We start from the raw sequence: 11,917 nt of genomic DNA on the forward strand, positions 1-11,917 counted from the left end.
AACTGTTCGGCGGGAAGTTCGTTTAAGTTCGTTTATTTAATAAATGAACGAACATGGATATTTTTTTTGTTCGTTTAGTTAAACGAACGAACATAAACAAGAGTCTCGTTCGTTCATTTATATTCGTGAACGTTCGTTCATTTACCGTTCGTTTACGTTCGTTTATATATTAATTTAACATATAATCTTTTATTTATTATTTTGAATTCAAATAATATTTATTTATGTTCGTTTAACCCGTTCGTTTATGTTCGTTCGTTTAGCATGTTAAAAAACGAATATAAACGAACACGAACACACTTTATTTCTAAATGAACGAACACGAACACAAAGATTTTCGTTCGTTTACCATTCGTGTTCGTTCGTTTGTTCGGTTAAGTTAAACAAACGAACATGAATAAACCTCTTTTCATATTCATTCAGTTCGTTTACGGTCTGCCTAAAATCAAAAATGTAATTTACTCCTAAACTTGTAACACCAAAAATGGGGCGTTTGTTTCAGCAATATACACCTGATTAACAACAATCTCTTGGGTTGACCAGAAGTTGATTTGTCCTCTGTACCATTTTCCTTGTCGTTCGTAAAACCCCCGGCCAATATGGACCGCCGCTGAAAAGCCATGGAGCCGCCGCAGTTACCTGAGTGTCCGGTCTGTCTCCAGCCCTTCGATGGCGAATCCACAATCCCACGCGTCCTCGCCTGTGGCCACTCCTCATGCGAGGCCTGCCTCCTTCAGCTTCCAAAACCACCCTTTCCTCGTACCATACGCTGTCCGGCTTGTACCCAACTAGTCTGCTACCCACACCCTCAAGGTCCTTCTGCTCTCCCCAAAAACATTGACCTACTCCGCATCTCCTCCTCTCTGATCCTATCAAATCCCACGGAACTCAACTCCAGTCCCAAAAAGCCCATCGTATCATTCCCAGACTTCATACCGAATTTATGGTCTCATGAATTTCACAATAACTGGAAGGGTTGGGTTGTTCCTCGGGACACAATTTCGATCGACGCAAGTGTAGCTCTTGATGGGTCTATTTTGCAAGGAAGTGTTACAAATTTGAAGAAGTCGACTGGGCCATCCTTCAGGTGCCGGTTTAAAGGAAATCATAAGGTGGGTCTGTTTAAAGTTGGTTCTTTTATGGATAATGTTGAGTACAGATTTAAGTATAGTTATCTTGCGAAAGCTATGTGGGTTTTGTTTAAAATGAAGGATGCTGCATTATCTGAACTCGAGTTGATTCTAACGTGTAGTTTGAAGTCTTATCGGATTTGTACTCCTTATGGGTTGTGGTTCAACGAGGAGGATGATCATTTATATCTTGTGTGTGAAAGGAAAAATATTATTTTGTTGGATGTGATTGTTTCTGACGTCCAATATGATGTATCTAGTTTGGCTATGATTGGTATGGAGCTTTGCGAAGCAATAAGTGGATTGCATGAGACCGAGTTAGTTTCTGGTTGTACTTCATTGTCATGCTATTGTATCGATGATTTTGGGCATGTCTTTATCGACTTAAATGAGGTATTGATGGTTTCGTGGAGAGTTCAAAAGATGATCACAGATTCTGTATCATTTGCACAAAATGATGACAGTAAAAAATTGGCCATGGCCTCGACCAATGATGGTTTAGAGATTCATGTATTTCCTAGCCCAGAGCTGTTGGTGCAGTTTGTACAGAAAGAGGGTGTTGACTTAGAATTTGCCAAGTCAACATTTTTTGTTGGCTATAGTTCGGATGTATGGTCACTGGCTTGTACATTAGTTTTGTTTCTAGCTGGAAAGTCTTTTGTTGAGGAGACACACGACTTCTTGTTCAGTTATATACCTGCATTAATCAGTGGAAATGCTCATGATTGTGAAGGGTTATACATGGCTTGGTTGGATAAAGTTTCTGGCTTGTTAGATGCTAGGTTGGGTTCCGGCTATGTATTGATGAAGCAATTACTGCACAAATGTTTGTGTTTCGACCCGGGAAGTAGACCGCTTGTAGTGGACCTTTGGAAGTGCTTGAGGGAACTGATTATCAAACCAAAGTTTGATGTAATGGGAAGTTCACAGCAGAAGCTAACAAATGAAAGCACGTGCCACTGCTTGCTTCTAGGAGATTTGTCCTGGTCATCAAATAAAACCAATAAAGTTGACAATGAGGATGGCATGATGAATCAATTTAAAGGCGAAAACTTGGTGGTTGAGAGTGATGTCGTTGAGGGTTTTTGTAAGGATTCTCTGATATGCACTGATTTGAAAGGTCATCTTGATTGCATCTCTGGATTAGCTATTGGAGGTATGAGTTTGACATTGTTTATGAAGATGTTCTATTTACACTTGCTGCTTTACCTGTCTTCACTTGTTCTTAATAGACAGAAACAATATTCTATGGTTCCTTTAGGATCTCTGTAATTCTAAATAATGGTGGCATACATTTCTCTTCTTTACTATTTATATAGCTGTTATGTTGACCAGGAATTAGAAATAAGTTTAAAAATAATAAGTCTTTTAGTCAATTGGGAGTTCGTACAAGTTTCCCCTCGGTTTTTTGTGTGTCAGTTGACAGATGATGGTTTCTATCTTGTTTTATCGTGTCAACTCTTCTTGTTATGCTTGCTTTATTTAAGTTGTTGATTTGATTTTGGACATTGTATGGTGCTTGTTTTGCCTTTTTGACTTAAAAATTCTTATATGAAAAGTCTAGTAAAAGTAAACCAAATGAACCTGGTATATCTCACTTAGAGGTAGGGTCTAGGGAGGGTATTGTAAGCAAGACCTTGCCTCTACCCCAACGGTAGAGAGGCTGTTTCCTTGAAGACCCCTGAATTGCAAAACAAAAAATAAAAATAAAAGGAAAGATGTGAGAGAAGTAGCAGAGGAGTGTGTGCAAGCAAGCAAGAGTTATAATGGACAACAGAAGGTAGCAGGGACACATGTGGGGGCATATGATAAAACAAACAAGGAACCTCAAAGCCTAGAACTGAGAATCATGAGGGCAGGAGGAATTCTAAGACCGGATTCTGGTAAATGCAAGAAAAATAATAAAGACTGAGATACAATATAAGGGCTCTGATGCATACATAAGACATGAAAAGTAAGAAAAACTAAGAAAACTCTCCATCTAACACTGATGACACAAGTGCCACCTCTTCACCCCCTAACCACTTCTATCTTCTCCAAATTCCCTCCTCCTGTCCATGTTAGTTAGCTACAGGGCCCCCCACTTAATTTGCTACCCTAGTCCTACATCTCTAAGTGCTCCTATCAATGGTCATGTCTTGGAAATGTGTAAGGCTGCCATATCCATCCTCAGCTGCTCCTTTCACATACTATTCTATTCTCCTCCTCACCCCTCAACCACCATACTATCTATCTTCCTCCTCACCCCTAAACTGCCATACCTTCTATCTTCCTCAATGGCGCCTTCATAGGAAAATTTTGGTCATAATACCAAATCAACATGTAATTCTTTTATTTAGCCTTAGAAGACATTTCTTTTTCCTCCAATTATGGGGGTTCCTTAGTGGAGTTCATAGCTTGTAAGATTTATGATCTCTCCTTTTCAAGAAGATGTTAGAAGTGAGTTGATTTACAATACTAATCGTGTATACACACTTTATACAACTAGTCATGTGTTATTCTCAGAAACCGTTGAATGAGAATGCTTGAGTGGGAATCGTCTTAGCAACTGGCTATAGACATGACTAAAAGGCGCTGGGAGAGGAGAGACAATCTTTTATGAGAGAGAATTTGATGTTGTGGAATCTGTAAAAACAAAGAATTATTGTCTACCTTTTTACAAAAAATAAGAAATCCACAAGTCTCTTTATTGTAGATTTTCAATTTCAATTAGCCCTAGTAACTAACAAACTTCTATCCTCATCTTGCTCACAAGCTTTCAAAATGATTGAACTTATCAATTGTTTAGGTAGAATATATGCTACTTGGACCTCTGTGGAGCTGTTGTAAAATGCAACTAAGTCCACTTTTATGCTTCTTCTATACGAAAGTTTATTGACGTGTTTAGTTCTGTCATGTTTAATTGGATATGATCTATGTTACATACTTATTGTCGTATTAACGTTTCACGAGGATCTCCAATGTAGTTGTCAAAGTCATCTTGAAAGGTGTGCACATGGTGCGAGTCAAGTAGTAGGAGAGAGTAGGACTCTCACATGATTATATACAGTGCATTTTGGATGGATTATGGTGAGTGGACCTCTATTGCTTGTGGGGTTAGGTGACAAATTGAGTCAAGGGTGTTCATCGGTTCCATCGATGTACCCCCCCTGTAATCCAACTCAAAAGCATGATATAGCATCATCCTCATGTACACATGACCCAAAAGATTGAAAAGCAACCTTAACAATATGTTACGAATACCATACTTATATGAACAAAGATCTCACAGAAGATTGAAAAGCAAATCTTAACAGTTTGTACGTGAACTCTTAGAATATTGAAAAGCAAATGACAAAACTTGATCTATTCTATTCACATGTGCCTCTTCACCTTTTTGGATCCGTTCTTCATTAGAAAATGCTTCTGAACAACAAACGGATCAAGAAGCATAGTTCAGAACCAAAACTTCATCGGAAATAGCTTCTTGCAACCCGAAATAGGCTGTTGAAATTCTGTCAAGGATCAAATAACTTCCAAGTCTAAATCTCATCATTTGATCTACATTGGGAGATAACACGGTGTATTTTGATATATAGTAATTTTCAATTTAATTGTTCATTCCTTTAGAACACTTAGGGGGAGATTTTAGTCCCAAAGTTAGTGTAGAAAGTGTTAAAAGGATGAACTTGTGGGGCATTTAAGAAAATCACTCTTTCCTCTATCCGCTATAAATAGGACTCCCTCTCTTATTCTAATTTGTGAATGTCAGTTATTTTTACAAGCACTCCATCTTCAATGTTCTCCATTGTAAGTCAAGATCTGTAATGATAAATCATTCGACTTTACGATCATATTGCATTCAATTATTCAATTCAATGGAGATTATTTTTCTTGCCATTTTCTGGACCTATAAACTTGCTATTTTTTGTTTTACCTTTTTCATTTGTGCATTTTGAATATTCCCAATGTACTTAAATGGACAAACATTGTTTGTAGATCTTGTGAATCTAAGAGAGATCATTTATCTCAATTTTACAGGGGGCTTCCTTTTCAGCTGCTCATTTGATAAAACAGTCAACGTATGGTCGCTCCAGGTATGCATCTTGATACAACATTCCTAGTGATTACACCAGTTCTTTTTGCATCATATGTTTTATGTTCAATTTATATATTTTATCAGGTTGTAATACGGTTTTTATCGTTGTCCTGATACCAGTCATAAACTTTCTGAAAATTGAAATAACCAACCATGTGGCTAATCTAAGTTTCTATCTGTGGCTAATCTAAGTTTTCTATTAGAGAACTGCCAAAGGACAAGGGAGATTCAGAAAATTTTCAACAAGGCTCGAGAGTTCCATTTATACCTAAGTATATTTTTTTGGTCTTCTTTTATGATCTATTAGGTGAAAATAATAGTACTTGGGCTGTTTACCAATTTTTCTATTAAGCCTTCTATGGGTTACAAAACTGTGTTGCTATTTACTTTCTTTCCTGAATCAAATGTTTGAATGATATAAATGACCGATTTACCTCTTAGCATGACAGCATGAGTTAAGCGTTGTTGGATAAATTGTTGTTTATTTTTCAAGTAGAATGACATTTCTGAAACATAAAAACTATTTGAACATCAACAACATAATATCATAAATTCATTGATATCATTTAAACATAGTCAATTAGTAGTTCTAAATAAAAACATCACCATGCTAGTTTGAACATAACTTTATCATAATCAGTTCTCTAGTCTTTATTAACTTAAATTAATCATATTCAAAAAGTAAAAAAAGATACTAATGATGTACATGGTACTGTTGATCACAAACCTAAAAAGAAAAACCACGTAAAAGAAAAGCAAGTACACCAAGAAGAGATGAGTAATAGAAAAGCAAGTACACCAAGTATGTCAAGAAAAGCTACAAAAAAGCAAGCACATTATGGGTCACTACTGTTCTTCAAATCAACAGGAAATAGATCAGATACGTCTTGTGGAGCAAAGTTTGTCGGGAATCAAGGTCGTCGTGGAGAAGATAGAGTACATGGGAAAGAAGGGAGCGGCTAGGGTATTTCTTTTTTCCATGGAGCGTGTTCTGTTTCCTTCTATGGAGCGTGTTTTAACCAAGGGGTAGGGAGGTAACTTTTTCGGCTGAATCTGGACAAAACTCAAGAGAGGTATTCTGGCCGTGTGAATAAGCTATATTCTTTTGATTAAGTTGTAAGCAAACACCCTATAGTGTCTGTCTGAATAAGCCAGTTAAAGCCTAAGCTGTAAGTAAACAGCCCGTCCCCCATTTCTCCACCTCTCCCAAAGTCTCTACCCTTCATTTGAGAGATGAAATGAGTAGTTCCAATATTCAAAATTGGCCTAGATATATGTAATTGTTTTTTTTTTCTTACTCTAGTATGTTTATATTATAATATTCAAAAGTCAAACGTTAGAGATCAAGGGAGTGCTACTATGTATTATCTATGTATAAAATCTACATCAAACACTTGTTGGAAAAATGTTTATACCGTCTCTGAGTTGTCTGCAATAATCTATAGAATCATCTTAATTCTCTTATTACCAACAAGAAAATTTAGAAAAATATCTACAACCACTCTCCAATGGAAGAAATAAATTCCTTACAAGCTATGCCGTCACTCTCTCCCATCCCTCCAACATAAGCTAACAGTAGGCAAAAGTTGACGTTAGTATATTTTCCGTTGGTGGAATATGGTCAAAGAGGTTCTGCCAAGATGTTAGGAAGCCGATGAGTTGTTGGGATGGATTTTCATGGTTGTATTTATGACTTAGGGGTCGTTTACCAAATGCTTACCTGGTAAGTGCTTTGATGTACACCAAAATAAATAAGATGGAATGGCAAATGAAATCGAATGATTAATGGCGAAATCGAATGGTTACAGTTGGGTTTCTGGCTTTCGAAAGGCCAGTCTCTCTCCACAGATTCTCGAAGAAAGGGTTACAAACAGAATGACTTCTCCTAGCCCTCACACACTTATTTATACCAAGCCCAAGCGTTACCTACTTGTACTATTAATGCATTATCTACTTGTACTTACCCATTTAACACCACATATAACAATACCTGCCCCTAACTTTCATCTTGTCCTCAAGGTGGAAAGAAAAAAAAGAAACTGAAACATAAATATCACATCATCTGCTCAACCAAATGCAATTGAGAACAAACCCTTCCAGGATGGCTTTATGCCATCTTTGTACCGAACTATGAAGGTCCAAACCTCCTGATGTTTTAGCCAACATGCCACTTTTAACTTCTAATGCCGGGTTGAGGTGTTATTGCTGTGAAATACTCTTCCAAGGTTTCAACTTTATGTTGAAACCCTTGCTTCTTCACATGTTCTACAATCAAACCCATCCAAACTTCATATATGGTGATCAAGACCATGTCTTGGTTTCCAAACCTTTCCACATACCTTTTAACCCACCTTTGAGCCAATGCATTGGCACTAAATAACGCCACGTGAAACTACTCAGCCTCTTTTATGAGCTCCCTTAGTCTTCTAAATAGCCACTCGTTGCAGCTTCCACCAGCCCCCTCACGGATCCATCAACAAAGTCAGGGAAACCACCACTTGCGATGCTACCGTCCTTAGGTCCTTTGTCAGAGTATATGCACTATCTAGTTCAGATAAATGAAGTTCTTTCCAAAAGTTTTTTGACATTATGATTCTTAAAGCATCATTCTTGAATAAATTCCTGATATAATTGTACATCCAAATATACAACCTGAAAAACGAAATAAAGAAATGTAAGGTTGATATAAAAGATTATTGATTTTGTGTTCTTATTTATTTCTTTTTACTGAATTTCTGTTATCAATACAGGGTTTTAATCATGTACATACATTCAAGGGTCATGAGCATAAGGTCATGGCTGTAGTTTTTGTAAACAGAGAACCACCTTTGTGCATTAGTGCTGATAATGGAGGTGATATTTTCATCTGGGGCATTAAAGTTCCATTTGAGGAGAAGGCAATCAAAAGACTGAACGAGGGAAAAGATTGGCGCTATAGTGGTATTCATGCGTTAGCTGTTTCTGGATCTGAATTTTTTTATACAGGCAGTGGGGATAAATCAATAAAAGCCTGGTCAATGCATGTAAGGCTTGTACTGCTTTTTGCCTTATCTTCTGGTTACTAATCCCTGTCTCCCATATTCTTATTTAACTCTTCATTTTTAGTGACAAGTCTCTAGCTGCATCAACTTGCACAAATGTTGCTGTATAAAAAGTTGATCTTGACATAAAAAGCTGCTGCATGGAATTTAAATCATTTTACTTTTAAGAGATATTGAGCTTGACATAAAAAGTTGGGATGGCGTGGAGGGCTGGATGTTTAGGCTAGGTTGTGTTTTCGCCTGTTTTGCTCTGTGTGGGTATTGCCTTACGTTACCTATGTTATATAAGGTCCAGAATATTGAGCGTGCTGGTCATTTCCAACAAGGACAATTAATCTGGACAAAAGGGAGTCATAATAACGACAACAGAGAGCTGCTACTACTCATGAGAACTACATCTAAGGAAACGGAAGACATACATTGGAATCCTGCCCATATATTATCATCCGTATGAGCTGCTTCTGGACCTTTCTCAGTAGGACCACCTGCAACTGAAAGCATGTCAAAAAGATCAGTTGCAAAATCAACTTTAGGAGGCGAGACAGTTTTAGCAACCTCCTTTGCCAATTCAGCAGAAGGAACTGCTGGCTCAGCTTTCTGTATCACCTGTTGAGTCGAATATATTAACAAACTTGCTTAATATAGAAGGAATAACAAACACATAATGAGCCGAACATATATTCATTAACTTTCCTAATGTAGAAGAGATGGCAAACACATACATGAATCCCATAGGATTGATTGTACAGAAAACCTTCTGGTTCATTCAGTGGATCCAAACCAAACCACCGATTACAGTTCATATAGCAAAAAGAAGTGTAAAACTCCACTGATGTCATAGAAGCATGTTGTAAACATCATACTTTAAATAAGAAACTGTGAAATTAACTATTGAAGGTGCCATGGACAATTACGATGGTATAACAGTTTTCTACTTACATATATTGTAACACTAAACCTTTCACTTTTGAATAAACACAAAAATAAATGTTTATTTTATTCACGCCCATAGGCTTGTATTGAACATCAAATCACAACAGCGGTGGCTGCTTTGGGTTATCTTAACTTGTTCCAGATTATGTGGATGCCTCCCACCCCCAGCATCTCAATAGATGATATAACATATGATCAGATACGTATGGAGTTTTCACATTACATCACGTGGAATGCTACTTCTTGAAAGACAAACAAATTAGCTTTAGGTCATGTCTTTGTGGTCAATTTATTGCCTAGAATTACATTCTTACCTAGGCCTTGAATCTGAGTTCAGCCAGCATTGATTTTATAGCATCATAATGAAACACTATAATTTGTAAGCAGATATAGTTCATAACTCAGCTAACCATAGATAAGCACTTGCCTTTTGTATCGGGCCATTATACCTATTAGCTACTTTCACTTTCTTATATTTCGTGTGCTTTGTTCATCATATGCTAATCTTGATTCTTGATACCTATTTGCTCACACTTCTGCATAAGCCGGGGGTCTTCACGGAAAAAGCCGCTCTACTCTTTGAGCAGGGACGGACTCCGAAACTTTTCAAACGGTGGCACCAATACCATTTGACTATAAGAAACAAATATAGGGATATTTTTCACAAAATCATCATTCGTCTGTTGGTTAGTTCATTGCTGTTCATATGTGAAGTCCTGCGTTGAAGTCTTTTATTGCAATTTTTTTTCAGAAACATAATGAATCTGAAATTAAAAGCGAAAAACTAACAAAATGATACTAACGGGATTTGAACTCGGGTTTGGGGTGGAAGAAAAGCCTTGCAAACCAACTCTACCAAGGGAAACGTGTGTTCTCATTATAGTTTCAAAATATATACGGTGGCACACAACAAATTGATACGGTGGCACTTTTCACAACCTTATAATTTTTACACTACGACGGAGGAACGAAATGGAGGCATGTGCCATCATAAAAACCCCTTGGGTCCGTCCCTGTCTTTGAGGTAAAGGTCAGGTCTGCATACATCTCAACCCTGCTTTCGAGTGGGATTACTGGGTTTGTTCTGTTTGTTTTATAACTTGTGATGTATTCTCGTCTTTGTCAGGATTATAGTTTGTCATGTACTATGATTGGTCATAAAGCAGTGGTGTCTACACTAGCGGTTTCTAATCAGGTTCTTTACAGTGGAAGTTGGGATGGAACCATTCGCTTATGGTGTCTAAATGATCACACCCCTTTAGCAGTGTTAGGCGAAGAAGCTCCTGGAGCATTGACCTGCGGCTCTGTTCTATCTCTTGCTGCTGATGGTCAGACTCTTGTTGCAGCCCATGAAAATGGATGCATAAAGGTTTCTAACATCTTTAACTTATCTTTCATTTGGCCACTAAAGTTAGTAGTGAGATGGATCTTATTGGATGTCAATTTTTCAAGTATCAGCAAGCTATAAAGCATGCCTAATATTGATCAGAATCGCACATGAACCGCTTATGGTTTGGTTTTATTTACTGATCACTCTATTTTAGTTTAGTATTATTTGTCTTAATATAACCTACTGTTCTTTGTCCACCCAAAACTTGCATTTATGTTGGTTGGTTATGAAGGTTGGAATCTTTTTCATTGGAATTAGAAGCAAATTCAAGGTTCAACTAAATCTTTGATTTATCAACTGGAGTAACATTTTGCTTCGTTTTTTGCCAACAGATGTGGAACAACGACGTGCCTCTGAACTCCATATCCGCACACACGAGCTCCATTTTCTCCATTTATATGGACAGGCATTGGTTATTTAGTGGTGGTTGGAACAAGACTGTTGTTCTACAGGTACATGTACAAGTACACAGTACCTATACATACAACTATATATAGGGGAAGGTTCAAACGAGAAAGGTTAAGAACGTGCATATGTGATGCGCGTTTCCTTTTACCAATTATTCATGGATGAATCATTTATTTGCATGTTTCTAACCTTTTTTCCTTTCTCATTTGAACATGTATGACTATACACACACACTCACACACACACACACACACATATATATATATATATATACATATATAAAGAGAGAGAGAGAGAGTCATGTTTCAAACGAGAATGACCAAATAAGAGAACACGAGAATGACCAAATCACATGTGATTTTACACTAAATTGACATGTAAAATCATGTGATTATGCACGACCTTGGCTGCACACCCTTGCGCTGACCTTGTTCCGTAATCTCTTAAAATCACATGTGATTTAGCCATTCTCATTTTCTTATTTTGACCCTGTTCTCGTTTGATTCTTCATATAAATATGTGTTTGTGTGTGTAATCTTTTCTTTATTTCCTTGCTGCTATTGGTGATGTTACAAAGCTTAATCTCTTGAGCTGCAGAAACTATCAAGTGACGAGTCGGGAGTGGATGTCACACAAATCGGAACTATAGCTGGTGATTCGGTTGTAACTACTTTGCTTTATTCGCAAGGAAAACTTTTTGTTGGGCATGCAGATACAACAATCAAGGTATGAAATCTCATTTATCATATTTATTTGGTATGAAATCTCATTTGTCATATTTATTTGAATCAGTTATAATAAATTCACCCTAAGCGTATGTTATTTGGACTTCTGGGATGGTTTGGTGTGCTTTACTGTTCTTGATTGCTGCTGTGCAGGTATACAGTTTTGAAGGATGATTTCAGAGATGTTTGAAGTATTCGTTGAAACATAATGT

At 37.2% G+C, this 11,917-nt stretch overlaps 1 protein-coding gene across 2 annotated transcripts; it reads left to right on the forward strand.

Annotated features, from left to right (window-relative positions):
* The first annotated feature begins 604 nt into the window (after positions 1-604).
* On the forward strand, positions 605-11,917 carry LOC112511550. Of its 2 annotated transcripts, XM_025117224.1 has the most exons (7): positions 605-2,286; positions 5,151-5,206; positions 7,959-8,231; positions 10,309-10,551; positions 10,905-11,024; positions 11,578-11,706; positions 11,859-11,917. In XM_025117224.1, exons 1-7 carry the CDS (start codon positions 621-623, stop codon positions 11,877-11,879), a joined length of 2,508 nt encoding a protein of 835 aa, XP_024972992.1. In that variant the 5' UTR covers positions 605-620; the 3' UTR covers positions 11,880-11,917. The 2 variants fall into 2 exon arrangements, with proteins under 2 accessions (XP_024972992.1, XP_024972993.1); XM_025117225.1 differs by lacking the exons at positions 10,905-11,024; positions 11,578-11,706; positions 11,859-11,917 and having other exon boundaries at positions 10,389-10,510.

This window comes from Cynara cardunculus (genome assembly GCF_001531365.2).
Source record: "Cynara cardunculus var. scolymus isolate 2C chromosome LG 4, CcrdV1, whole genome shotgun sequence".
Classification (NCBI taxonomy): domain Eukaryota; kingdom Viridiplantae; phylum Streptophyta; class Magnoliopsida; order Asterales; family Asteraceae; genus Cynara; species Cynara cardunculus.

Coding starts and splice junctions, on each gene's coding strand:
- LOC112511550 (XM_025117224.1), top strand. CDS start 621: ATGGAGCCGCCGCAGTTACCTGAGTGTCCGGTCTGTCTCCAGCCCTTC. Junction 8,232..10,308: donor TAAAAGCCTGGTCAATGCAT/GTAAGGCTTGTA, acceptor CGTCTTTGTCAG/GATTATAGTTTGTCATGTAC. Junction 11,025..11,577: donor ACAAGACTGTTGTTCTACAG/GTACATGTACAA, acceptor CTTGAGCTGCAG/AAACTATCAAGTGACGAGTC.